General features: G+C 61.2%; 2 protein-coding genes across 9 annotated transcripts in view; both read left to right on the top strand.

The window, feature by feature from the left end:
* RNF157 (ring finger protein 157) overlaps window positions 1-12,274 on the top strand; it is a 78,965-nt gene extending 66,691 nt beyond the window's left edge. For 5 of the 7 annotated variants that reach the window (XM_032319798.1, XM_032319797.1, XM_032319803.1 and 2 more), the window contains 6 exons: window positions 2,057-2,168; window positions 2,557-2,744; window positions 3,027-3,092; window positions 4,117-4,165; window positions 5,874-5,984; window positions 11,420-12,274. In XM_032319798.1, coding sequence (XP_032175689.1) covers window positions 2,057-2,168; window positions 2,557-2,744; window positions 3,027-3,092; window positions 4,117-4,165; window positions 5,874-5,984; window positions 11,420-11,541 — 648 coding nt within the window. In that variant the 3' untranslated portion in view covers window positions 11,542-12,274. Of the gene's footprint in view, window positions 1-2,056; window positions 2,169-2,556; window positions 2,745-3,026; window positions 3,093-4,116; window positions 4,166-5,873; window positions 5,985-9,628; window positions 9,670-11,419 lie in introns of all 7 variants that reach the window. The other 2 variants (XM_032319799.1, XM_032319800.1) reach the window with 2 other exon arrangements.
* Window positions 12,275-15,184: 2,910 nt separating this feature from the next.
* Window positions 15,185-20,296, top strand: FOXJ1 (forkhead box J1). 2 transcript variants are annotated; one of them, XM_032321704.1, is made up of 3 exons: window positions 15,185-15,554; window positions 16,114-16,783; window positions 18,509-20,296. In XM_032321704.1, exons 2-3 carry the CDS (start codon window positions 16,286-16,288, stop codon window positions 19,274-19,276), a joined length of 1,266 nt encoding a protein of 421 aa, XP_032177595.1. In that variant the 5' UTR covers window positions 15,185-15,554; window positions 16,114-16,285; the 3' UTR covers window positions 19,277-20,296. The 2 variants fall into 2 exon arrangements, with proteins under 2 accessions (XP_032177595.1, XP_032177596.1); XM_032321705.1 differs by having other exon boundaries at window positions 16,111-16,783.
* The last annotated feature ends 7,229 nt before the right edge of the window (window positions 20,297-27,525 follow it).

Raw genomic sequence — 27,525 nt, 5'->3', positions numbered from 1 at the left:
AACTTTCTTCGAGACAGCGGCCAAGGTTTCCTTCCATTCATCCGTTCAGTGTAGATCGAGCCTGTGTCGCGTGCCAGGCACTGTTCTGTACGCTGAGAACAGTAGCAGTAAGCAGACGACAGAAGTCCTGGCCCTTGTGGCGCCGACAGTCTTGATATTGGGGTTGGGATGGACCCCAGGGCAGTAAAAACTGGCTGTGGGTCCGTGAGTCAGGAGAGAGAGGGAGCTCCAGGCTAGAGGTGGGGGTTCCTGTCTTTAAAGGGTCGGCTGTGGACAGAGGTGGAAAGAGGTGAGAGAGTGAGTGTGCAAATGTCTGAGGAAAGCGGGTTGCAGGGACAGGACGGCGGCGGCGGAGCCCGGCAGAAGTGCGCGGGGAGCCCAGTGCGGGGTACTGCCCGCGAGCCCCGCAGGCTCTGTTTAGCAGGCTTGGGACACGTGCTGTCTGGACGGCCGTGAGTGAGGTAAACTGCGACCGGCGAATGTGATCAGGTGGGCCCCGACTCTGGGTGCTCGAGGGCTAGTTGGGGGCAGGGCAGGCGCACAGTTTACAGCACTGGGTCTAGCATATGGTTGTTCAGTATGTATTTGTTGGGTAGGTGAATGATGCTTTTTCTTTAAAGAGTTATTTACTGGGGTGCCTGGGTGGCTCAGTGGGTTAAAGCCTCTGCCTTTGGCTCAGGGCATGATCCCAGGGTCCTGGGATCGAGCCCCACATCGGGCTCTCTGCTCAGCGGGGAGCCTGCTTCCCCCTCTCTCTCTGCCTGCCTCTCTGCCTATTTGTGATCTCTCTCTCTGCCAAATGAATAAATCAACTCTTTAAAAAAACAGAATTATTCATTTACTTGTGAGAGAGAGAGCAGGTGTGTGCACCCCAGTAGGGGGAGGAGCAGAGGGAGAGAATCTCCAGCAGACTCCGCTGAGTGTGGCCCCTGACATGGCTCCCCTCCCACAACCCAGGAGATCATGACCTGAGCTGAAACCAAGAGTCGGACACCTTACCGACTGAGCCACCCAGGGACCCCTGAATGAACGAATCTTCTCTCTAGAGAGCACACCCACCCCCCGCGAGGCAGGGACAGCATGGTCTGTGGCAGAGACACACGAGATCATGTTAAGTGGAGAAGCCCAGGGATTTGTGCTGGTGGAGTAGCATGTGAGCTGGATCTTGGCATTTTAGGACTCCCAGAGGAAGGTGAGAGAAGCAGTCCAGGGGGTGGGGCAGTCTGTGCAAAGGCCCAGAGCTGAAGCTGGGGCACTGGGCAGGCCAGGGGTGTGTGGGAGCATGGCCCACGAAGGCCCCTCTGATGCCGTTGCAGACCGGGCCCCCAGAGAGCAGCTGAGCCCTCCGGAGAACTCCCTGACTCGGGCAGGACACAGTGTCTGAGCTCCGATGAAAGCAGAGCTCCCTGGGGCGCCAGCTGGCTAAGTGGTGGAACTTCTAGTGCTTGATCTCAGGGTCATGAGTTCGAGCCCCACGTTGGGTGTGGAGCCTACTTTAAAATAAAAAAAAAAAAAACCCAAACCACAGAACTCTTGGAGAAAGCGGGTAGGAACAGAATCCCCATCTGCCCAGGACAGGGTGGGGGTTTTGGCACAGGTGGCTGCTAGCTGGGTGTCAGGAGGGGCTTGGGGGGGGTGCAAAGGCCGTATTTCTGTGAGGTCAGTAGAGCTGGAACCAACCCCATATCCAAGTGGGGCCGCCTCGCAGGCAGTGAGGCCTCTGCTGGTTTTGTGTTCTCCTTCAGAAGGAAAGCGGTTTCTAATCCCGGGAAACCCGGGGTGTTCCCGTGTCACAGCTGCTGGGTGACCTGTGTCACCTGAGCTCCAGCTTTTGTATGGCCCGAGCAGATGCTGAGCCTCCGGCAGGATGTGCTGACTGAGGCTGGCACCTCCCCTGGGAGGCAGCCCTTCCAGCCGAGGGCCGGGGGAGTGGGGACGAAAGAGAAACCGCCCGTGCTCTGCACACAGCCTCCTGACGCTGGGGCTCTAGGCCCTCCCGGTGTCCCCCTCCTTCCCCGGGGCCTGGCCCTCACCCCCTTCCTCTGTGTCCCTCCAGGAATGCGGGGTGACCCCAGAAAGCGAGAATCTCACCCTGTCATCCTCGGGAGCTGTTGACCAGTCGTCTTGCACAGGGACGCCGCTCTCTTCCACCATCTCCTCCCCGGAAGGTACACGAGGGAGCGGGAGCGACTGCACATTCTTCTGCTCAGCCCAGTCCTCGGTGCTCGTCACAGCCCCTCCAGAGGGACTTGGGGCTGGCAGGGTGACACCTAGGCTGCACGAAAGCCAGGCCCCTCCCAGAGCCCAGGGCTTCCGCTGACGGGGGGTGGGGGGAAGGGGGACTCCTCTTACCCCCGGCCCTGCTGTCACAGGCTCCTTGAAGACTGAGTCAGGGACAAGCAGATCCTTGCCCCCGGCTCCAAAGTGTGAGCCTCGGAAGGCCTGAAGCCTAGCGCTCGGTCGGTGAGGGCCTGGCGAGGCCACTAGAGTCCTGGGAGGCCGCTCCCAGAAGCTATGCCTGACCTCCCGTCTCCTTCCTTCGGCCCGTCTGCACAGACCCTGCCAGCAGCAGCCTGGCCCAGTCGGTCATGTCCATGGTGTCCTCCCAGAGCCAGCACTCCCAGATCAGCACTGACACGGTCTCCTCCATGTCCGGCTCCTACGTCGCCCCTGGCACTGAGGAAGACGGCGAGGCTCTCCCTTCGGCCCAGGCCTCCAGCAGGGCCCCCTCGGAAGAAGGAGAGGTAAGCGGGGAGCACGGGCAGTGTCTCTGTTGCTCAGCGCGCTGCACACGCATCCGGACTAGCTCAGCCCGGGGCCTGCGAGGGATTCCTGCCAGGCCCCGGCCGCGCTCGGAAGGGGTGCCGTGGAAAACGAGCTGGGGCTGCTGACTCAGACTCCTCACGTCTGACTCTTCCCTCTGGTGCCACTTCTGTCCCGAGGACCCGGTTGGGGGTTGCTGCCCTGCGGGCCGGGTAGGAGAGCCGGGGTGTCTGGGCCTTGATTTCTGGTTTGCTCTTCGGCAGGTGATGCCGGGGGCGTCTCCGGACAGCAACTTTGTCGGCCTCGCCGCCGAAGAGCTCGACGCAGAGGTACGGCCAGCGGCGGGCGGCAGGGCTCCTCCCATCAGAGGGACCGTTGGCGCTGGCGGGGGATGCGATGGGCTGGGGACCGTTCCAGAAGCAGCCTCCCGAGGCAGCGTGTTTGGCTCACTTCGGGCTGGGCTGTGGCGTAGAGGGGAGAGCAGCGACACGCCTTGGTCCATGGACTGTCCCTTAGCGCAGTGCACTGGTCGCCATGTAGCAGGCGTGGGGTGCATCCTAGAGGGAGCGCTTCCCGGCCAGACCCTGGACCTGAGGATGTGTCCGTCCTTCGTTCACTGAGTGCTCATACAGAGTGTGTCGCAGGCACCGCCTGGCACTGCAAGACGTGAAGACCCCAGTGACCTGGTCTTAGCCTCCCTCAGCCCCCCTCTACCAGCTCTATATCCTCACCCAGGGGTGCCTGACTGGCTGAGTCAGTGGAACATGCAGCGCTTGGTCTCAGGGTTGTAAGTTCGAGCCCCACGCTGGTGTAGAGATGACTAGAAAATAAATAAACTGTAAACTCACCCAGGAGCCCCATGACAGGTGGAGGGGACAGGATTACATTTCGCCACAGAACGGCCCGGCGGAGGTGTTCAGGAAGCCCCGGTCGCAGTGAGGGCACTAGAACTTACCTTGAGCCCGATGCTGTCATGGGAGTCTCCAGATAGGGTTTGGGGTCTGAGGAATTTCTGGAAGTTTTACAGTCTTTCTGATAGTCTGTCATTTGGCAATGTTTATGTCCACCTTCAAGAGACGGTATGAGCTGAACTCTCCCGAAGGTCACCCCTGACATCCCCTGGGTACAGCAGTAACGGGCCTCAGTCCTGGTCCCTGCCGGCAGACCGGTGCCTCCCCAAGCAAACTCCCCCTCTGCCAGGCCTCCTAGGCTTCTCAGACACAGAAGGGACTGAACGCTCTGGACGAAGACCCTGAAGTGAGATACCATGAGGCCAGTTACTTCCATTTTCAGCTGATCAATATGTCCATTTTCCTGCTTTTATAGACTCATAGCGCCTTCCTTCTGTCCTAGGGCAATGATGTTATAGAGGAAGAGGACGGATCGCCCACACAGGAAGATGGTAAAAGACCTGGTCTCTTGCTCCCTCTTACTCGATTTCTTTCCTGGGTGTTCTTTAAAGAGTACAGAGAGGGGCCCTGGTATGACTCGGTGGCTCTACTCGGTTTTGTGGCCGTTGGGGAAAGCTTGTCTTCTTGATGGACTAGCAGGGCGGGCAGGGGATTTGAAGACCGCAGTGGTCTTCTTGGCTCTTTCAAGGCCTCAGCGCCAGGGATGTCAGGACGCAGCCGCTGCAGAAGGCCTGCAGGGAGCTCTGTATTTGCGTGGACGGGGTTCGGCAGCTCCTGGGGCACCCCCTCACCTTCCTCCTCGCTTCCGCTTTCCAGCCGAGGCCCGCAGAGCTGCTCCGGCGGCCCTGATGTTAGCAGCAGCCGAACACTTTGTTCCACTCAGAAGAAAGGCCTGCCAGGCAGTTGGTTTGGTTTTGCTTTAGCAAAGGGGCTGCCGAGACGTCTTGGTAGCAGAGGGTTAGGACCTTTGGGGCCAGGGGGCACTGAGAAGGTGTGAGAAAGTCCAACGCCCGAGGCTCGGCGCAGACAAGTATTTGTAAGCTGTCAGAACGACTTTCTTCACTGTAACTCAGGCCTCTGTTACACCTTCAGATGGAAGCGTTTTGTGTCCAGGAAGTCTGGGAGAGAGGGAACCATCTACAGAGCAAAGAAGTGGGAAGAGGAGGCGGGGCTGGGAGAATCCACCTGGGAATCCCCCGCTACCCAGGAGCCCGCAGCTCTGCCCTGTGCTGCTCTGAGGGGCCTCCCGCAGAAGGGCACCTCCAAAGCAGACTCGGACCCCAGCCCGGATGCACATGTCATCCTAGCTGCTTCTGCTTTAGCTGGCCGTTGCTTGGGGAGTTCAGAGGTGTGCATGCTGGCCTGACCACTCTCGCCTGACCCCGTCGCCCTGAAGGAGGGCCTGGCCACCAAGACTGTGCCTCTGCCACACTTGCACGCCAGCCCAAGACAGGGTCGGGCCCCTCATGGACTCAGGGGACGCCTTCAGTGCTCGAGATTCCCTAGTCACCCTCTGTGATCACTCCCCCCCAACAGAATGGTCGCTTCTGAAAAATGCAGGGTGGCGGGCAGTTTCTGCCTGACATTCCGTAGCCCACACGACGGACTTATGATTTTTCCTCTCCCTTCCACCAAGAGAAAGCCGGAGGCATGGGAGAGCTAGGAAAAAAATCTGAAACCTTCCTCTTGCCTTCACACGTCTGTAGGTTTCTGCTCAGACCCTTGAAACACACTCAAAGTAACAAAGTACGTTTCCTCGGAAAACAAAACACGATCTTGTGAATGTGGTGATCCCGACTAATACGCAAAATTACGGAACCTGAGACTTTTGTTTTACATATTTATCGTTTTACAGAGCCTTGTGGTCGCAAACACCCGACAGGCCCCTGCAGATGCCGGCAGGACAGGGACAGCCTCTCTCTGCGCCCCGTGCGGCTCTCAGTGGAGCCCACATCCCTCAGCCCTCCCAGGGCCCAGAGCAGGAGACAGGGCAGGACAGGGCAAAATCACAGGCCCACACAACTGATTCCTTTATCGCCCACCCTCTACCCACTTAATTACTGTCTTTTTTTTAACATATGATTTGATTTTTTTTTTTTTTGTCTCCATCCTTAAGATTTTTTTTTTTTTTTTTTAAGGACAGCAGAGCAGAGAAAAAATATAGCCAGCCCCTCTCTAACTGCGTTAACTCCGTTACAGGCCAGAGGACATGCGCATTTCTAGGTATGGAGTGTGACAATAACAATGACTTTGGCATCGCCAGCGTGAAAGCACTGGACAATAAGCTGTGCCCTGAGGTCTGCTTACCCGGTGAGTGGCAGTCTGCTGAACATGAACTTGGTGGGAGACGCTCCCCTGCTCGCTCCCCGGCTCTCACCCTGGGACACCCACCTCCCTGCCCTGCCCTTCCTGCAAGAAGGCCTGGGCTGTGCTCGGGTGCTGGAGCCAGATGCAGGAAGGAAGTGAGGCGGCCTCGGGAGAGTCCTTGACCTTTGTGCAGAGAGCAAACCCTGCTCTGAGCACGACTCTTGGGACAGGAAGACAGCAGGAAAGCCCCTTCTCCTTCCAAATTGGCCCGACCGAGCCGCCCTCCACCCCGATCCTGGGGGTCCCACGGCAGGTGGCCTGGTCTTATTCTCATCGAGAGGAAGTTTGAGGCAGACCCCTGCCTCTCTGAGAAGGTCTTGAAAGATAGCCTAAGCCCTTGAAAAGGGGATCCGATCCCCTAGCTCCTCGGAAGGAATGTGTCTAGTTAGGAGCAGGGAGGGATTTGAAGGCCGATGTGGTTTTAATTAGCACATGGCTTTCTGAGCCAGGGAGCTGTGGGTCACCAGTCGCCTTGTACTTAATAGACTCGCAAAAGAAAGGTCAGGGGTCAAGGGTGACTCTGCTCCCTGGAGCCCTAACTTTGAATTTGGTCAGGACTGTCAGCGTCCCCCTTGTCCCTTCTGATGCTAAGCTGAACCTGGGGTGCCTCTAGCGCAGGAGCCATGCTTCTCACTGAGCACTCATGTCCTTCTAGTCCGTGTGCTCGGTCAAGGGCTCCGCGAACCGCTTCTCGGAAGCCACGCCTTACCCAGGCGGACTAGGTCAAAACGCCCTCCTGGTCTCACAGCAGAGACCGCCCTCCACACGGTGGTGTCTGTAATCTTGTCACCATCCCCTGAAATGAAGACTTACTTGAGCTTTAGGACAGCCACATCACATCACGGGTCCAGTGCTTTACTCGCTCAGCGAAACGGCTAGAGGCGTTGGAGCGGCCCAGCCTCCTGTGGCGGCTGCTGTCCGTCAGCCTGTGAGGGACGCCGGGCCTCACGCGCCTGGCCCCACGCAGACTGGTGGCCGGGAAGCCGTAATTCCCAGAAGGTGCTTTCTCCCGCCTTTCAAAGGCCTGTCTCCAGTTGTTTTCTATTTAGCACGTCCTAAAGACACTGCCCAGGACTCCTCACGCTCCGTGAGGCCAAAAGATGCCATGTCCGTCCTCCTGCCTCTCCCGCCTGCCGGTGGAGGAGGGAGCGTGGCCCAGTCAGGCCTGGACTGGAGCCGTGGGGCCCGGGCACACGTCACTTCCTGCCTTCCCACTCCTCACCTCGCTTCCGTCTGTCCGTTTGTTTTTCACGTCTTTTTGCCAAACGTAAATCTGTCTGTCTGGTTTGTTTCTTTTGAAGCTCATTTCTGTTACATAGACTTCGTGTGGAAGTTCATGTTCACCGCGCCAGCACTGTCCCCGCCCCCCTGGCCACGCTGTGTCCCACACCACGCTTGCTGGGCGCGCGCACCTCCCAGAGGCTCCTGCTTGTGTCTCCAGTCCTAACTGGCAAGGGCCTGCATTCGATAGATTCTCCGAAAAAGAGTATTTGCAAGGATCTATTAATCCCTGCACGTCCACAGAACATGGGGACACTTCTGTGGCAAGCATCGTGAGGAGGATTTGAATGGGCATCCCATGTCACAAGCCGGGGAAGATGACATCTCTGTCTTCTCTGCCCTGGGTCTGTGGCCACTCTATAGCCGGTGGCTAGGCTCCTGTCCCCCACCCCCACCCTGAAGGGCAAGGCCCCCCCCCCCAGTTGTGGCAGAGGGAGCTGCTGGGAACTGTTCGAGCCAACCATGCTGGGGCAGTGGAGCTTGTTCCTTCTGCTTCCTCCTCCTCCCGACCCCCTCGGCCAGCTGCTTGTTGATATTTATTCCACCTACGGGATTGCTTGTGGGAAGAGGAAAGAACCCTTGGGGTTCCTTACGGTGCTGTCGGGGGCCCGTGGGCTGAGGTGAAACTCGGTTCACTGTTCAGGCCAGTCGTGCAACCAAATGCCCGTGAGGCCTGTCGGGAGAGCGACTTGGGTGGAAGCACTTGAGGTGTCTTCCGGGCGAAGGCACGTCTGTTCTCTTGGTGAACTGTTTCCCTGGTTCTGCTCTTGGCGTCACACTGCTGCAGCGGGCTGGGGAACTCCAGGGAAGCATCCGTTGGGTGGACAGCAGGCGTGTCCACTTGTGTGAGTCCCGTGGAATAAATAGGCTCAGCTCCCTGCTCAGCTCCCAGTCCACACTTCTGCCCTGTGCCTGGGACGCCCACGGGCCGGGCCGGCTGCAGGCTGTGCGGCCGTCAGGACGGCTTCTCAGGCACATGGTCTCCGCTTGAGTCTGTTTCCCTCTCCAAGTGGCGCCGCTCCCTTCACGGAGGGCCGAGGAGAGGCTGAGCTGCGGGGAGCATCCCATGCTCGTCCCTGTGCCACACGCGCCCTCCCCACGCTCACGCGCGCTCTGCTGGGAGACCCAGCTGGTGACAAAGACCACGGGGGTCCCCATCCTCACCACTCGCATCACACTCGTGGGAGTGTCACTGAGAGGGCACCCGTGTCCCGCCAGCCCTTCTTCCCCTAAGAAGCTTCTGAGCCTTCTTGGGCCCCAAGACCAAGGGGGTGGCATGATCTGAGATTGTTCTAGAAGGTCTCAGAGGGAGAAAGTTGACGTGGACAGGTGCAGGTGGTGAGCAGGTTGGAACTGTGAAGCCAGGCTGAGTAGATGTGGTTCTGGGGAATTGGAAGGAATATCACACAGGTGGCAAGACAGTGGCCAGGGGACCAGTGATAAGTCTGTGAACAGGTTCTGGGTAGCGTATGTGGTGGGGGAAAAAAAAGCAAAAATCATTAGGGTTTTTTGGTGGAATTAGAAATATATGTTTAAATGACCTCATTGTGCAAGAGTGGAGGTCCCCAAGGAAACAGCAACACCTACAGAAACCTGAAATTCAGTTCACTCCTCTCTTCGGGCCTTGTGACCTGAGACGGAGATGCTGCTAGGAAAGCTTACGCGTCCTAGACACGAAGGGAAAATCTGAACTCGGTTTCTCTTTCCACTGGAAACTCTTCGAGACCATCAAACTATTCTAGCGTTCATGTCTCGTCCGTGGCTTGGTAGAGGCAGGAAAAGGGGGTGTGCAACCCCCCCAAGTATGCTCCCCAAATCTACCTCTAGAGGTCTCTCTGCTCTCCTGTCTCTCCTCTAGATGGGCCCTAAGGGAAAGCCCCTTGCTGTCTCCAAGAAGGATTTTCAGTGCCAAGCTCCAGGGTCTGGCTGGAGGGCCCGGCGGAGCGGCAGGAGAGCGGTCACAGGGTTTTACTGGGGGCTCATCAGACCCCTTGCGGGGCAGGGGGGGACCTCGTTATCGCGGTGCAACCTCCCCCTCGCCACCGAGTCGATCAAGAAGCCAGGGAGAGCAGATACTAGAGCTCTGAGTCTTGAGGCTATTCCAGAAGGAGCGGGTTTTGACCCTGCTAAGGACCCTAGAGCGGTGGAGCTGGGAGCAAGGACTCCCATGAATTCAGAGTCAGGACGGCCTGCCGGTCCAGCGTCCTGTGGCGCCCTGGCTGGCGGCGGCGTGGATGGTGATGTGTGCGTGCCTGTGTGTCTTCTCTCTTGTTCACCGTTTGCTTTTGGTCTCTCCCACTGAACAGCCGCCGTGCCGGAGTCCTGCCCCATAAACATTGAGGACTAGGTATGAGATCTACCGAATTCTCTAAGTGAACGAAAAACTCATTGCATTCTGGGGGTTCCTAAGCTAAAGGACAGTCTTGCCTTCTCTTCATCTCGTCATGCTTGCGAGTGCCACCCTTAGAGGGGAAAGCACTTCTGACCCATGTCCCAGACTCCAGGGAAGAGAAATCTCCAAATTCCATCTGGATTATGAATTTTCTGTGTCGTCCGCTTCTCTTCCCCGGGGGCCCACCTTCACAGGCTGATGTTAGAGCCTTAGGATGGATGATCACTCCAGGACCCTTAGGGGAAATAAGCAGTTTATACCTACTTAATCCTAGTGTTCGGACCATTAGGGAGTCTTGGGCTGGCTCTTCCGTGAGGCTGGCCCCAGACATTGGAGCACAGCCCCCTGAAACATGAGCACAGTGAGATTTGGGCCTACCCACCACCATGCACCCGGGCAGCCGGGTCCGTCCCCCACTAGAATCTTCCAAGAGGCCAGGCCGGCTCCAGAGGAGGGCAGGGGTTCCCGGTTCCCTTGCAGTGTGAGATGTGCACGGTGGCGGCGGGACAGGTTAGGGGGCACCGTGGAGCACGCGTGCCTCCCCAGGCTGGGGGGCCTTGTGAAGGCGGGCCGCGGCAGGTGCAGCTCCAGAGGGCTGCGGGGAGGGGGAGGTGGCAGGCGTGGGGCCCCGGGCAGTCAGGTCTTCACCCAGGGGCTCTGCCTCTCAGGGAGGTTCGTGCTGTCCTGGCGGGATTGGATGAGTTTGTTTGCGTCCAGAGGACAGCTGGGGGGAGACCCGGGGAGAGGGGAGGGCCTGAAGAGAGCGTGGGGGCTGGTGGTTGAGTGCGCCCCTGCGAGTCAGTCCCGCCAGATGAGCCCTCAGCCCCCATGTGACGGGTGGGAGAAGCAAGCCTCCCAGTGAAGTGAGCTGCCCAGGAGCGTGCAGCCAGGCAGGAAGGACCCGGGAGGGAAGCCCAGGTTTTCTGACCACAAGCAGACAAGCAGGAGGTCGTGATGGATTAAATCCAGAGCGCCGAAGACAGGGGAGACAAGGGTGGGCTTCGGGCCCCAGCAGCTGGTGCTCAGCGTACCGGAGCTGCGGCAGATTTGGGGGAGGATGAGAAGTTTAGTGGGTGCTGCCTAGGGGACCCCGGGGATCCCAGGGCCCGCGGGCTGGCGTCTCCTGGGGTTGATGGTGACCTCGGCGGGCTGCCTGGGGCAGGAGGGATGCTGGAGCCATCGCACCAGCTCCCCCATGGCCTTCTGTCCCCGGCGCTCTGCTGGGCCACCAGCCCCTTCCTGCCCCACCCCAGCCCCCACAGCAAACACTAGCACGACTAGGACCGCATTCACATGCTCTCCCACCCCCGCCACTGCTTCCTGCGAAAACCTCCGCTAGACCCGGTTTCTTGCTCCTCTCCACCAGAACATACAGGCACACTTCAGACAAATAAAGACACAGAAGTAGATGGCAGGGCAAGTCTGCAGAACAAGAGATCCCTGCAGGTTCCTCTCTGTCAGCGGTCTCCACGGGGGCCTGGCCGTACCTAGCCCGTTAGGACAGGAGCCGTCCCCTGCGCCCTGGCACGCCCACCACGCCCAGTTCTCTCTCCCTCGCTGTGGCACACACATGGGAGTTTCAGATGACACGCGTGCTGCCCACCTCCGTGCCGAACTCCTGGGCACGCCTGGGCCATCGTGCTGGAGAGGCCATCTGGACCTGGCCAGAGACCCGCTCCTATACCCTCCCCTCTCTCCTCTCCAGGCACCTGGCAGGCCGATGACAACATTGTCAGTCGTCGGAACACTCAGCGTCGGCGCTTATCATCCAGCAGCCTGGAGGACCCTGAGGACAGGCCCTGCGTGTGGGGTCCCTTGGCCGTCTGAGAGCCCCAGCCCGGGCACCTGGGCTCCCTCCTGCCCCACCTTCCATCCCGGCCTCACTGGGCTGCTGGCCTCCTGCGTGTCCTCCGCGACAGCATGAACACTGCATCCAGATGAAAGCTGGACATGGAGGTTCGCCCGGTCCCCATAACCATGCCCCTTCCCCTCCCAGAAGGATCTGGAAGCCTCCCCTCTCCTTGTGGGCTGGAGCCTCTCAACGAACTGCAGCTCAGTTGCAGAGACTCTCTGGAACGTCTCCTCCCGATCTGGATCTTCCGGGGGGAGCCGAGGTCCACAGGCTGCTTGTTTCCCATCTTTCTCTCCTTCGGGGCACACCGACAGGACCTAGAGTTTTGGCAGCTTCATTACAGACACCCGTCTGGCATTTTCTGGTCTCTAAAACATCATAAGCAATTTGAACCCTCCATTTGAGGGTGGAGCTGGGGATGGCTCCTGGGAGAAGGGAAAGCCATTTTGCACTCAAAGCCAAGTTTCCCTCAAAAAGCGTTAGGAGCTCCTTTGTCAAGGACAAGAAACGGTGGCAACCAAAATGTTGGTTGAGAAATTAATTTTGCTTCTGGTCACAGAGCTTGTGTCCCGTGCCTGGTGTGTCTGTCTGCTTAGGGAGGCGGCCTTGGATCTGACAATCCCCCAGGTACGTGAATCCCCCTTAGGAGGGCCGTTTATGGTCAGGTGCGTATATGAAGGCCTGGGATGACATCGTAAGGTGACTTTTCAAAAAAAAACCCCACATTTTTGGCCCGTTCTATGTGCCAGGCACTGTGTTAGCTGTCCTGTAGTTTGACCTGTAGTTTGACATTTGCTCGCTGTGCCCCGTCAGGTGGCATCCTACACCTGTTGTCCCTGTCCTCGCCCCTTCGTGCGAATAGTTGAAGAAATAGGCTGAGGGGGGTGGCACCGTGGCCCCCACACTGGTGCCCAGGAGTCCAAAAGGAAGTGCTGGAGCCCGCTGCCGAGCTGAGGCTAGCGGTGATGGGGAGGTGATGGACAGGCCTCCCTGTCCCGGGGGTTTCCTTCCCTGTTTCCTCCCCTGCCTTCCAGATCCGCTGAGCCTGGGGCGGGGGAGGTAGCCCTTCCCCAGGCTCTTTAGAGATTCAGAGATACTGTTCAAGCTGTGTGCCCCCCCATGTAAGGCGCGTAGACAGAAGTCAGAAACAGCAAGGCCGGGCTGTAAGCTGTTGGGACTTACTCCTTCTTCCTCAGCACCAGTGTTGCCAGTGGGTTCTAGCTGGTTCTTGGACAGATGTGTTGTTGACTGGCTTTGGGAAAAGGTGGCCTCCTAGCGGAGCGTGAGCTCGGGAAGCCAGGTCAGACCTGTACAGCCACTTGTGAGGCCGAGACGCCGCAGGGCCTTGGGCTCTGCCTGTCGTGACAGCCTGTCTTCATATTTGGAGTCATTACCCTGAAGGAGTTTTTCAGGGCTGCTTCCAGCACCCCAAAGAGAGCCCAGTGCCCGGGGAATCTTTGCACCTTCTGTGTGGCTTCTTTGCGCTGTCAGGCCTTGTGGTTATGCCTCAGGTCCTGCCCTGGTTGGGGGAAGGCCTGTTGCCCTGACAGACATGACATCAACCAAGCCGGAATCAAAGCTTCTGTCCTGAATCCCTGTCCCCCTCTCCCTGTGAGGTCCTGCGAGGGACTCTGCTGCTTCAGGCCCTTGTCTTTTCTTTCCCCCAACATTCCTCCAGCCCCTTTTGTGTTTGCGATTGGAGCAATAACCCCACTTCCTGATTTCCTTGAAGTTTAAGCCCCAGGGAATGGGGAGCGTCCCTTAGCCTGGGGCGGTGGTACACAGCCTCCCCTCCTCTCCTGGCAGGTTGTGTAGTCACGGTGTGGTGTTACCTGAGGTGAAGGAGATGCAGGTAAACAGTGGCCACGGTGGCCAGGAACCCTGAGAGGAACCCATTATCACCCTCTTCCGAGGAGGGCCTGCCTCTGTCCTTCCTCACAGCACATGCTGGGCCCTCCCCCCAGCAGGAGGCTCACGAAGATTCTTCAAGGCCTTGGTTCCATAATCAAGACATGCCTGGGTTAGAAATGGCCCTTTCACTCCTGTTCCTCAGACCAATCCTCCATCTCTCTCTCTCTCTCTCTCTCCTCTTTGTTCTTATTCGGCTCTTCGGCAAGCAGAAATATCCCACCCAAAGTTGCTGGTCGTTAGTCAGCCCGGTCAGGGAATAGCTGCCAACCCTACTGCCCCACTGCATCACCCGGAGACCGTCGTGTCCCGAGCAGCTGACCCAGACAGAAGGGGCTGGGGCCTGGCTCTTCACTCCAGGGCGCAGACCACCTGGAGGCCTGTGGCTCCTCCCACCAGCTCCAGCCCGAGGTCTGGGCTCTCCGCTGGCCTCCAGGTGGCGTGGCCATCCTGGCCTTTTTCCCTTCCTCACCCAGTTCCACCCACAGAATTTATGCCCACGCTGGGGCATCTCCTGGGCACAGACCCACACACTTTGAGCCGTCTCACCCGGGGAGAGTCGCGTCCTGCCCGCCTGACACTGGCATGCTGGTTGATCACTTCGCTTTAGGACCTGCACACCTGGTGTGTGCCCGTGCGCGTGTGTCCTGCTTGTGCCATCCGTGTACCCCTCACTCGCTGGAGTACACTCGTGGGCACGCTACAGTGGGGACATCAAGGATGCGATATTTACGGACTGCTGCATGATTCTTAAAAACGAATAAAACTGTTTACAAGGGAAGGAGAGCTGTTAATTGTGCCCTTGGCGTGTTTGTGAAAGTCTCTGACTTTGTCCAGTGCTCAAATATTTTTACTCAAGAGAATCTAGAAGTGGAGGAGGGGGAGAGGACAAGGGGTCGGGAAAGCCATGGTCCCGGGTGGGAGGTGGGAGTTGACGTGTCCCCCCCCCCCCCCCGGGCACAGGCTTCCCACCCTGCCCTCCTGCTTCTGGGCAGAGGCGTGAGTAAGGAGCCCTCACCCTACCCTCACCCTTGAACTGGATAACTTCTGCCACTGCAGCTCCTCAATAATTGAAGAGCCCGAAAGCTGGTGGCGGAAGAGACGCAGGGGAAGGGACGAAGAGGCCCCTGGTGTCCCCTCACCCCTAGTCCCTGCCACTTAAAAAGTTGGTGACACTAACGGGGCAAATGACCCTGCGAAGAGAATTCGGCGAGTCCGTGGCTTCTCTGAGTTTCACTCACCGCTCGGTTTCCTCCGCTATCTGAAAAGGAGGGAGAGCCCTTCCGCAGAAGCCTCTGGAAAGTCAGCTTCCGGGAGCCTTGCTGAGTACAGGGCTGGGGAAGAAGCCGCTTACCGGGAAACCCTACCCGCCTCAGGGCGTCTGGGATCGGTGCAGCCCCGGCGGCGGACCCGAGCGGCAGGTGGCATCGGAGAGTCAGGCCTGCCTGCCGGCACCGAGACGACGCTCGGGGTCGGGAGGGTGGGAAAGGGCAGAGGAACGTGAGCCCAGAGGAGAGGAAAGGAAACCCCAGGCACACGGTGCCCGAGCCCGAACCCGCTCCCAGTCTGGGCCGCCCCGAGCAGCCGGGACCGAAGGGAGCGAGGCCGGGAGAGCGGCGGCGGGGGCAAACGGCGCGCGGGCGTGCCCTGCGCCTCGGGCGGGAGCCGCGCGCCTCTCCGAGCCCTGCGCGGGGCGCTCGGGCGGGAATGCGCGGACCCGGGACGCGGTGGCGGGTAGGGGGCTGGGTGGCGCGGGAGAGGGCGGCAGAAGGAGGGAGTTCCAGGAGAGTTACCGCCCGAGAGAGTGGCTAGAGCCCGCGGTCTCCTTGGAAACGTGCTGGCCAATAGGAGCAGCGGAAGCTGTTTATGGGGGCGGAGCGTCGCCATGACAGCAGAAGAAGCCTTTGCAGCGGCTACTTAATGCCGGTCCGGGGGCCACGGGCGCTCAGAGAGGCGCCGTCGAGCTGGGGGGGCGACAAGAGGCGCTGGCGGGGCCCTCGAGCTGGGAACAGAGAGCCGCGGGGGGTGGAAGGAACTTCTTCCAGAACCTTCCTTTGGCCCGGGCTGCGCTTTGAGCCAGGTAAGGGACTGAGACGGCAGTGGCCGCGGGAAGGGAGGGTGTCCGTACCAGCCCGCTCTCCCATCCGCCCTCGACGGAAGTGGTGGACCCGGGAATGACATCTGAGTTTGGGGAACACTTACTTCTCGCCCCCCTGTAACTCCTATCCTGTTTCCTTCCTTCCCTATTATCCCCCATCCTAATACCTCTTTTCAAAGACGACCTCCCCGTCCCCCGCCCGGTGATACTGCCCTCCCGGACTCCCTCGCCCCATTTCCACTTGTTGAGGGGAGGGGGGCTGATTTCCTGCTCTGGAGGAGAAGGTGATAGCCTCAGAGGCCCCTTCGCTGTCCCCTCCTTTGGCTACCAAAGTCTCTTCTAAAACCTCGGAGAGAAAGGAGAGACGGGCCCAGTGGGGGGTCGGACCCCCACCCCGGCACTGCTTCTGCCTCCCAGACCTCGGCCAGAACAGATCCTCCCCAGCAGCGGGGACGATTTTCGGGGAGCCTCCGCCTCGCACACACGCTCCCCTCGGGGGTGGGGGAGAGCTCTCAGCTCCCGCTGTGGTCCTCCCCAGCAGATACCGCATTCATATTCGGAGGAGACGACCCCCTGGTCGCCGCGGGATGGAAGCGCGCGTCCGGGAGGCCGTGTAACTGGAGCCGCGGGAGTCAGAGAGCTAGAGAGCGCGGCGCGCTACCCCCGGCTCAGCCCGTGGATGTTGACCGCCCCCTCGGAGAGTCCCCGCAGATATGGCGGAGAGCTGGCTACGCCTCTCGGGTGCAGGGGCGGCGGAGGAGGCCGGGCCAGAGGGCGGTCTGGAGGAGCCCGACGCCCTGGATGACAGCCTGACCAGCCTGCAGTGGCTGCAGGAATTCTCCATTCTCAACGCCAAGGCCCCCGCCCTGCCGCCGGGGGGCACCGACCCCCACGGCTACCACCAGGTGCCAGGCTCGGCCGCGCCGGGGTCCCCCCTGGCGGCCGATCCAGCCTGCCTGGGGCAGCCGCACACTCCTGGTAAGCCCACGTCGTCGTGCACGTCGCGGAGCGCGCCCCCGGGGTTGCAAGCCCCGCCCCCCGACGACGTGGACTACGCCACCAACCCGAATGTGAAGCCACCTTACTCTTACGCCACGCTCATCTGCATGGCCATGCAGGCCAGCAAGGCCACCAAGATCACCCTGTCGGCCATCTACAAGTGGATCACGGACAACTTCTGCTACTTCCGCCACGCTGATCCCACCTGGCAGGTAGGGGAGGTGCGGGTGGCGGCCGCTCCCTCCCCGCTCCCCTCCTCCCTCCCCATGCCAGGGTGGACTGGACTCAGGTTCCAGGTCCGCACGCCAAGTAGGCTTGGTGCAGCCAGGGCCCAGGGGAGGAAGGCCATCGAGGAAGGACCTCAAGGGAGCCTAGGGCTTAGAACTGTCCCTCCTTTGACATCAGAAAGGGAGGAGCGGGAGGATATTTAAAGGGCTTTAGAAAGGATGCAGACCCCGAAATTCATGGGGGAAGCACCTGTCACTCATCCAGTAGACCCAACCCAGAGGCCAGGGCCAGACTGTGTGTGCACATGGTCCCCTAAGAGGATGATGGACTAAGGGACACATTTTTGTCCCAAGTCCTCGAGTTCCTAGACACCGCCCCGCCGAAGGTCACTTGTCAAGGCCCGACTCAGAATCGGATGCTGGAGCATCGCCCCTGCCAGGCGCTGCATCCTGTCTTGTTTCAGTGGGCTGGTGGAGGTTGGGGCTGGGGAGAGGCAGTGGGGTGTGAAGGCCAGCTGTGTCCCAGCAGAGGGTCTATGGGGCCTTCCTAAAGTAAAGCTGCTGCCCCAGCCCCCCACCCCAACTCCTCCCCAGTTTCCTGCCCCCTGTCCTCCCCCTCTTCTCAGTCAGCCTCCCTGGGGAGACAATTACCGGAGCCAGGTGCTTTCCACAGGGGCTCTCCCTGCTGCACTGGCTTCGTGTTCCAAGTCTCCGGAACCTGGCACAGAGCAGCCAAGGGGCCGGAGCCTCCATGTAAACATCCCAGCCTTGCCAGGGGGCGCGACCCTCCCACCCACCCTGCCTTCTGGGCTCTAAAACCCTGTCCACCAGCATGGGTTGGACAAGACGATGCACCCAGGAATGAACAAGGCAGGATGGTGATCTGAGGCCATGCAGACGCGAGTCTGCCGCCATCAGAATCAGGGGCTACTTAGGGACGGAGGCCCCAGAACATCCGGACTTTTTCCCGGGGCACCCGCAGGGAGCAGACCGCAAAATGGCAGTCCCAGACTCTTCCACATTTGTGTGGGCCCTGGCTCTGGGGCAAGCGCCATTTGTACCCTCAGTGAGAAAGCAGAGACACCCCCAGCCCCCACCCTCCCCGAAACCTGTGGAGTTCAGGGCCTCTAGGCTGGGTAATCATCAACTGTGGCCTCAGAGCCTGGGTGGGAGGAGGGGACCATGCGGGCGAGGGCCCGGGCTGGCAGGTAGCCGGCTCAACAAGCAAGGAAAAGTCATCAGGTCCCCCCACACTTCATCCCTATACGCTCAGAGCACACACCCTCACACCCCGGCTAGCCCCGTTCCCCGCACCCCTGCCTCAACCCACCCACTCACTTCACAAACAGAGAGGGCCCGCCAGGCCCAGGCTGAGTGAGATGGCCGTCCAGGCCCTGGGGGAGCTGAGGCCTTTGGCCAGAGGCCGCAAGCGGTGGGGTAAGGGAGGGAGGGCAGGGTGGGGTGGCGCGGCGAGCCACCCCGCGGCTCAGGGCTCGGATGACTGAGCAGGCAGATATCCCGGCAACAGGGAACAAAAGCCCCGACAGCACTCCCGGCTCCCGGTGCCCAGTGGCTGGTGTCCCAGAGTCACTGGTCAGAGCGGTGCGTCCGTCCGTCCCTCCCGTGTGGCCAGGAGCGCCCGTTGCCCCCCATCGCCGGCCCTTCCCACTCACCCAGCGACCTCTTTCTCTCCTCTCCCCCCGCGCCCAGAATTCCATCCGCCACAACCTCTCCCTGAACAAGTGCTTCATCAAAGTACCCCGGGAGAAGGACGAGCCGGGCAAGGGGGGCTTCTGGCGCATCGACCCCCAGTACGCCGAGCGGCTGCTCAGCGGGGCCTTCAAGAAGCGGCGGCTGCCCCCCGTCCACATCCACCCGGCCTTTGCCCGCCAGGCCTCGCAGGAGCCCCGCGCCGCCCCGTGGGCCGGGCCGCTGACCGTCAACACCGAGGCCCAGCAGCTGCTGCGGGAGTTCGAGGAGGCCACGGGGGAGGCAGGCTGGGGGGCGGGCGAGGGCAGGCTCGGCCATAAGCGCAAACAGCCGCTGCCCAAGCGGGTGGCCAAGGTCCCGCGGGCCCCCAGCACCCTGCTGCTGACCCAGGAGGAGCAGGGCGAGCTGGAGCCCCTCAAAGGCAACTTTGACTGGGAGGCGATCTTCGAGGCCGGCGCCCTGGGCGGCGAGCTGGGCGCGCTGGAGGCCTTGGAGCTGAGCCCGCCGCTGAGCCCCGCCTCGCACGGGGACGTGGACCTCACCGTCCACGGCCGCCACATCGACTGCCCCGCCACCTGGGGGCCTCCGGGGGAGCAGGCCGCCGACAGCCTGGACTTCGACGAGACCTTCCTGGCCACGTCCTTCCTGCAGCACCCCTGGGACGAGAGTGGCAGTGGCTGCCTGCCCCCGGAGCCCCTCTTCGAGGCCGGGGACGCCACCCTGGCGGCCGACCTGCAGGACTGGGCCAGCGTGGGCGCCTTCTTGTAAGAGGCCGGGCCCCGCCCCACCTCCGGACAGTGCCCAGGTCAGGGCCCAGACTGCCCCCCAGCACAGGCCCCTGGGGACACCCTACCGCCCAGGCGGGGGCTGGGCCAGGTCTCCCGAGGCTGGCCCCACGAGGCCCCACGGCCCCCAGCCTGGGCTGCCCTCAGGTTCCGGCCCCGGAGGCTGAGAACGGGGGAGGGGGGGCCCAGGTCCAGAATTGCTGCCTCCCCGGCCCCCTCTCGCCCCCCCATACACACAGTGTTTCATGGCTCCTCCTCTCGCCAGCCCCCGGCAAAGGGCTCAGGACCCTGCCCTGTGGGAGCTGCACCTGGAGGGGCCCTGGCCAAGCTGGGGAGCAACAGTACAGGGCCCGCCCCAGGGCACCTCAGCTTCGACGCCTCTCCCTCTCCCGCTGTCCTCCCCAGGTCTCTATCCAGAGAAAGTTCCCAGGTACAACAAATGCTAATTAGGTGACAGCAAATTAACCCCCTGGAGGCCTCTCCCGGCAAAGCCTCCCTGGGGCTGGGGAAGGGTGGGGGCGGGGTGGGGCTGGGGGGAGGGGGCAGAGGGCCCACGCAGAATGGGGTCGGGGAGCCCGGAGGGCAAGGAGGTTTTCTAAGGCCCCTGGGGTCTTCTCTTGGCCCCATCCCTGGAGCTGGGGCAGGGAGCCTAAATCCCTAATCTTTGAGCCTGACCTGAGGCAGAGCGCAGCGGGGAGTTGGGCTTCTGGGGGGTTGGGGGCAGGGGCAGCAGAGGACAGACAGACTAATGTAGTGAGTGTAGCGATAGCCGAGGCTTAACAGGGAGGGATGCAGAGCTTGCTAGAACCTCTGGGACCAGGAAGGCGGGGATCGCGGGCATCCTCGCCTGTGCTTGCTGGGGGGCGAGTCTCCCTCTACCCGGAGCCCCTCCGTCCCCGTCCCGCAGCCACCCTCCTGCCCTGTGGGGCAATTTAACCTTTTTCATGGAAAGTTATTTACAATAAACACATTTTTAAAAATAAAATGTTTAAAAATCTGAAAATGGACCTGCTTGCAACTTTAGGGCCAGTGTGGGAGGAAGGAGGCCGTGGTCTTCGCTGCCTGAGGGGGAACGGCTGGGAGGACGATGCGGGGCGCCCAAGACCTCAGGAGTCCCCTTCCGACGAACTCCCCATGACCTCTGTGTCCCCAGGGAGAAAGGGGCTGAGAGGCAGCCCCCTGGGGTCCCCCCCCCCCAGTCTGGGGCCTCAGCACCTCCATCTGCACAATGGGGCGAATGGCACCCTCAGCCCGAGGGAGTGGGCGACAAAGGAGACACAGCCCCCTCCCTGGTCCTGGGGACTCGCAGGGGCCGAGCCCGCCCAGGGCCCCGCTCACGTGTCCCTGACCGCCAGGGCCTGCCCGGGCTCGCCTGTCTTGAGTGTGCGGCCCCGGCCCAGGCCTGTCTCCAGCACCACCCTCCCTCGGTCCCCTCCTGGAGGGACAGGGTGTGAAGCCAGAGAGCCCCAGCCTGGCGCGTGCTCACCAAGCCTTGCGCCTTCCCTCCCAGGCCCAGGGCAGGCTGGAGGAGAGGGAAGGCCACTGGGGAAGTCAAGGTGCCCAGCCCCTGCTTCCCCACTGGCTCACACCAGCAGGTGCGCTCCGGGAGGGACCAGGGTCCTGAGGGGGAAACCAAGGCACGTAAATGTATGTGGGGGTGACACACAGCGGCACCTTTCCCTCCCAACACCCCAGCTTTGTCTGGCGCCCACTTCTCTACCCAGCCCCCTTCCCCACACGGGGCACAAATGGGCACTGTCTCGCACAGCCCTGCCCAGCCTCCACGGACCCCTTCCTCCCGAAGCCCCTTTCTTTCCCTTCTCTCAAGTCTGGCGCGAGGCCAACCTGGCATTCTCAGGGCTAACTTGCGGCTTTCACTTGCTAATTATTCCAAATATTTCAGGAGGGCGCGCGCGCACACTGCTGGGCCAGCGGGGTGGGGCCTTCCCGAGCCCAAAGCCAGCCCACCTCCCGCCCACAGCAGGCTGAGGAGGTCGGCCCTCCGCTGAGACTCTCTTCACCGCCCCCCCGCTACTCCTCCCTCCCCTCCCCACCACCCACCAGCCTTCCTCTCTACAGTGCCCAGCAGACGCCTACTCCAGGGACCCCCAGGGTCAGCCTCCAGCTCTGGCCAAAGGGGGGTGGGGTGGGGTGGGGACTGGACATTAGCATTTTTAAGGGTCCCCACCTGCTTCCAATGTGTAGCGAAAGCGGCGGGGAGGCTTTTTTTTTTTTTTTTAAGATTTTATTTATTTATTTGACAGACAGAGATCCCAAGTAAGCAGAGAGGCAGGCAGGGGGGGGGGGGGAAGCAGGCTCCCTGCTGAGCAGAAAGCCCGATGCGGGGCTCAATCCCAGGATCCTGAGATCATGACCTGAGCCGAAGGCAGAGGCTTTAACCCACTGAGCCACCCAGGCGCCCCACGGGGAGGCTTTTCTGAAGGGGCTGGGCCCCTGGGCTTGGCGTGTGCGCGCTCAGCCCGCAGCATCAGGTTGTGTGGAGAAAGCTCGCACCTGCCGCTTATCCCTCTCATCCACCATGCTCTGGCCCTCAGCCGGGTGGCTTTTTGACAAAGGTGTTCATTTACCTTATATTTATTTATAAATTCAATGTAATCCCAATCTAAATAGATTTCACACCATTTCCCGGTAAGTTGCTGACCTGATGCCCGTAGCACTAAATACACGGGCGTCTATTTCCTTCGAGTAAGGACACTCCCCTGTAAGCCCGCAAACGGAGGCGGCAGATGGGTGACCCCGCTAACCGCAGACCCCATTCACATTTTGCAGAACGCCCCACCCCCAGCCCCCCACGTCTAGTGAGTGGTCCTATTTCTTTGTGACTTTGCCCCCATGACCCAAGCTCTCCAAGTGTCCTCTGACCCCCCCCCCCACCTTTGAGCTGAGAAGCCCCTGGAAACCACTTCATGCTTGAGTCTGGGGACAGCACCTTCCGAAAGCAAGGAGGCAGCCTCCAGCCTTCGGACAGGCCACCTTTCCCGCCCTCCTCCCTCCAAGTGTCCCCCCAGCCGGGAATGTGATGGGGGGATGGGCAGAAGCCCAGACCTTGGGAGCCTCCCAGTCCCCGCCTCAGTACATCCCTGTTCCACGGGAGAGGCTGCCCCCCCGGCACCCCCAAATCACTTTCCATGTCTGGAGGACCCCCACCACACTGCGCCCCACTCCGGGCCCCCCCCCCACCTGGAGCAAACAGGCCTAGGCCGGGGCTGGCTCTCCACCCCACCCCCACTCCGGGACCCACACTTGCAGGGGGAGGAGGGTGAGAGTTGGGGAGAGGTGGGCAGGGTCAGGAGATCTTCCATCCCGGGCAGAGGCCCAAAGGCAAACAGGTGTATTTGGACTCCTGGCAGGGGGCAGTGGGTTGGCCGCATGGGGCAGGCCTGGGCCTGTCCTGGGTGGGGATGTGGCCAGGAGACCTGCATTAACAATGGGGCGGCCAAGTGGCCCCAGGTCTTGCTGACACAGTCTTGTGTGATGAGGAGGAAAACACAGGTGAGAAGGGAGGGCAGGACCCTGGGTAGGAGACAGGACTTTGTGAAGCCATCCACGCTGGGGGCATCCCTCTGGACAGTTGTATGACAGCCCCGGGGGAGGGGGAGTCACCTTCCTCCTGAGGCCCAGGTGTCCATCGCAGGTCCCAGGCGGTGGCTCCTCCCAGGTGGGACAGGTCAGAGCCACCAGCATGGAAGGTGCTGGGCCTGGACTTGCCCTGGGTGTCAGGAGCAGACAGGGCCCAGCGGGCGGGCACTGCCCCCCACAAACCAACCGGCCTGAGCTGACCCAGTGAGGTGGGTGCACATTAACCAAGGGGAGCGACCGGGCTGGCCGTCTCAATTTGCCCTCACGCCCCACTTCCCCGGCTCCCAGCACAACCCATCACCCTGCCTGAGGCTGTCCCTGGGGCTGGCCCCAGACCCTCTTTCCCTCTGAAGGAAGCTGAGCTCCAGGGCAAGCAAGAGCTCCAGGTTCCAGAAAGTGGGGAGGGCAGGCAGCCTGCCTACAGCCCGCCCCGCCGCCCAGGCCTCCAGGGGAGCCTCTGAAGCACTGCCCAGGCCCTCCCAGCCCCCCATTTGCCCGGAAAATGGAGCTGAGGCCCAGAGGCTACCCAGTCTTCTCTGTTCCCGGCTGAGGCAACACCACTCTGTCAGGCCCCTGCTCCCCCACAGGCCACCCAACCCCCTCTACGCCTCACTCTGGGCCCTGAGCCCCCGCCTTTATCCCAGAGGGCATCCCAGTTCCCTTGAACTTGCTCACAGTGGGCTGTGGCCCTGCGTTGGCGAGGCAGGCAGGGTGGAACGGAGGGGCCCCCAGCCCCTGCCTCAGTGTTCAGCCTCTGAACCCGCGAGTCTAGACCCCTGGGGGCAGATGAGCTGTGTGTCTCACTCACCCCGACATTCACAGGCTCAAAGACGGTGCCGTGTTTCCTAAGTGTTGAACGAATGAAGAGGGCATGAGCGAGCTGGCTAGGTGTATGCGTAAAAAGTAGAAAAACATCCAAGTAGCCTTGGCAAGATGCCACTGCAGACAGTGACCACGAAGGGGCTCTCTGGAAGCATCGGTGGGCGTTAAGAAGATTCCAGAAGCCCCCAGGGCAGGGAGGTGGTGGTGAAAGTGCTCAGGCCAGGGGGATCTCTGAGAAAAGCTCCAGGCCACCCTATTCTGGAAACAAGAGCCTGTGGGTTGGACTGGGGTAATAAAAGGGCCAGGGTGGGGGATCCTGAATGCCAGTGAGCGAGACCTGTGGAAGCTGTGGTCGGGGAGGGCACCCTTGGAGGAGGAAGGAGTGGAGGGAAGTAGAAGAGGCCTGGCCTTCCTCCTTATCTGCCTCAACCCCTCCCCCACCAGGGGCCCGAGAGCCACGACTGGTGTGGACAAACGGGCCAGCAACGAGATCACCAGAACAAAGCAGGACCCAGCCCCGCCATCCCAGCTGTCCCTGGGCACTGGGACCGGGCCCTGGGGCCGCTGAGCCTGACACCCTTGGGGTCGGGCTACTTGGGGTCGAAGTGGAGACCAGGAGCTCTGTGAGGAGGCTGGGAGCCCCCAGAGCCTGGTGTTTGGATCAGATTAACCCTGGCATCTTGGAAACTGCCTGGGAGGCTGGGCCAGGAGCAGGCACTGTCCCCCAGGCCAGGCAAGGCCCGTTTTGGAGAGAGGGGGGGGAGTGTCTAAGCAAGAGGGTAGACGTCACAGAGGGCCACCACTCAACCCCCATCCGTGTTCCCTGCGTCCCTCGAGGCTCCCTACTTCCTGTGTGGGTTTATTGGGAGGGAAGGACAATGGGGGTCTCCCAGCCCCAGAGGGAATCACAAACAGGAAGAGAATCCCCAACTGGGTCTGACAATGTCCACACAGAAAGAAGAGGGTCACGAAGAGGGAACAATCTCCACCCTGACCCCCACCCAAACTTGAGCTCCTCTGGCCTGGAAGCTCTTGTGTGAAGGAAGAGTCTGGGAAAAATCGGATGGGGGACGTGAGGGGAGGGGAGGCAGGAGGGTCCCTGACACCTGGTTCCACGCGCCACGGAATGTGCCGATGCCCTCATCTCGCAGAATAGGAACCCGACATCTGTGGTCTCATCCCTGACTGTGGAGTTGACTGGCCCTGCGGCCTTGGGGGTTGAGGGGGCTGGTTCAGAAGCAGGCTGGTAAGTCAGGTGCCAGCGGCCATCTGGTGCCTTCCCCCACCTCCCCTTCCCGATTCTCTCCTAAACTCTTCCTGACCCATCTGAGTTGGGGAGCAAGGGGCCTTGAACATGAGACCTCTGAGAGCATTCCCAGAAGCAAGCACAGTGGTTTCCTCAGGACTCCAGGCTCCATGTCAGGGCAGGAATTTTGTTCTTAGAGCTTTGCTCACATGGTGTGGTTCTTCTCAGCTCACGCTGAGAACCTCCTGCCTTACCCACGAGCCTCCCAGGTAGGTACCCACCTCTGCCATGGGCACCTCAAACTCTTCAAAGCCCGGCCTGACGGCCCACTTCCCTGACAGCTTCCTTCCTGTGACATCCCCGCTGAGCCACCTCGCCTCTGGTCAGAACTCCTGCCGTGTTTCATCCCGATATGCTCTCCATCTGGTAGCCAGTGGATCTTTCTTTTTAAATAAATTTTATTTTGTTTACCATAACGATATACATACTTCTACTTAAAAATCAGTTGTTTGGTTTTTTTTTTTTTTTTGAAGATTTTATTTTTAAGGGGCACCTGGGGTGCTCAGTCATTAAGCATCTGCCTTCGGCTCAGGTCATGATCCTGGAGTCCTGTGATCAAGCCCCGTGTGGGGCTCCCTCTCGCACTCCCCCTGCTTGTGTTCCCTCTCTCACTGTGCCTCTCCCTGTCAAATAAATAAATGAAATCTTAGAAGGAAAGGAGGGAAGGAAGGAAGAAAAAGAAAAACAGGTTTCTGTTTCTGTTCACTGGCTTCTCTTGGCTCATTCATTCACGCATTCATTCATTCAATGGATCCAGATGGAGGGGAAGACACTTGCATGGGTGTGGGGGACATACACAGACCAAATGCTCAGAGCAAGTACAAGTGGGCCCCAAGAGTGTACTGGGGGCCCCCAAGGCAGGGTCATCTCCATCTGGTTCAGTCCCCTGCCTCATGGCAGCTACTGGGCCAGGGAGGGAGACGGTGTGGTTTCCCATGACAGAGGCAGGACCAGGGGAGATCTGGCCCAGAGCCAGGTCCCTGCGGGAATTCTCCATGACCCCTCCACCCTGGCTACCCGCTGCAGCGTCCCCTCTGTGCTCCACGACCTCAACCAGGCCACTTCCTCTCACTGCTGTCTCCTGAACCCACTCCAGTTATCGTCCAGATCAGTGGGGTGGCCTCAGGCCAGCCTGCAGAAGCTCCTGACCACCCTCAGCTGATTTGGTCCCCAAGGCCCCCCTCCTTCCCCTCCCAAACTAATTCAGCTCTCCCCTCTGGACACCCCTTCCCAGCTTCGAGTTGCCCTAAGGCTAGCCCCTCTTCCTGGGGTCCCTCTTCCCAACTTCAAACTCCGGGCCACACACCCATGCCTCCCAAGGCCTCCCTAAGCTGCCGGGGCGGGGGGGGGGGGGGCGCTGTGATGCCGTATCCCACAGGCTAGGTGTGCACCCTAAATTCCCCAATGTTTCCAAGAGGGCAATCTTCATTTCTACGAACTGAGCCAGCAGCGGGGCTGGGCTGCACCCTGCGCAGGCTGTCGGGCTCCCTGAGACACTAGGCTCTGGGTCAGCGCCCTTGACTTAATGCGCAAGTGACTGAACCTGCCCTCTGCCCAGAAAGTTCCACGCCGCTTGGAGGGAGGGCACGTCTGGGGGTACTTCCGGGCCCCTGCCCCAAGCAGAGGGAGGCCACGGCCCTGCTCTGCAGAGCCCGCGGGCGGCGGGGGAAGCGCGGGAAAGCGCTGAGTCACGTTCAGGGTATGGGGCCCCGGGGGAGCGCGGCTTTCCGGGCGGACGGCTGCTGCGGGAGCGCGCGGGCCGCCCGGGGGTTTGGGGCTGCGAGGGGGCGCGCCCCAGGATGGGTGGGTGCAGGGGGCGCTGCTGCGTTCGGGGTGGGGGCCGAGGAGCGCGCGCACGGACCGCTCGGGGTGGGGTGCGGTGCAGAAGCCGGGGGGCGCGTCCGGGGGTTCGCCCAGCACCCCCGAGGGCAGCCTGGCCTCCGGCGTCCTCGGTGGCCAGGAGCCGCGGGATCGAAATGCGGCGGGTGCCCGCGGTTGACGTCGCCGCGCGCGCTGGCCCGGACCCCGCTCCGCGAGCTCCTCCGCCCCCGCCCCCAATCGGCAGCCCCGGCCCCGCTCCCTCCCGGCTTCTGCCCGCACCCCCGTGCCCTCCCGAGCGTTCCTCATTTGCTGGCTTCGTCTCCGTGTTGCTCTCTTCAGGGACCCCTCTAGCCCCCACCCCTCTTCCACCCGTCCACCTGCCCTTGACCTGTCCTGGCACCCCCAGGACATTCTCGCAGGTTCCAGTCTCCGGGAGCCGCGGACACGTCGTGGGTGTCGGGCGCCCCCTCGCGGCCCCCTGCTCCCGGCCTCGGTTGGGGGAGGAGACTGGGCACTCGCCCCGCAGCCCCCCTACCTGCCCCGCAGCCGGGGGTGCAACTTCGGGGTGAGGGCGGGGTCGCGCGCCCCCCAGCGGCCCCGCTCACAGGGTTCTGGGAAGCTGAAGGCCGCGTCCTGTAAAAGGGACCTTGAGACTGCGGATGTCCCAGGAGAGCGGGCTGGAG

This window comes from Mustela erminea, chromosome 18 (assembly GCF_009829155.1).
Source record: "Mustela erminea isolate mMusErm1 chromosome 18, mMusErm1.Pri, whole genome shotgun sequence".
NCBI classification, from domain to species: domain Eukaryota; kingdom Metazoa; phylum Chordata; class Mammalia; order Carnivora; family Mustelidae; genus Mustela; species Mustela erminea.
This window is presented reverse-complemented; position numbering and strand designations above follow the sequence as displayed.

Bases quoted from the DNA above. Each gene is read 5' to 3' on its own strand.
- FOXJ1 (XM_032321704.1), top strand. From the start codon at position 16,286: ATGGCGGAGAGCTGGCTACGCCTCTCGGGTGCAGGGGCGGCGGAGGAG. The intron at 16,784-18,508 runs GTAGGGGAGGTG...CCCCGCGCCCAG, and splicing joins ACGCTGATCCCACCTGGCAG to AATTCCATCCGCCACAACCT.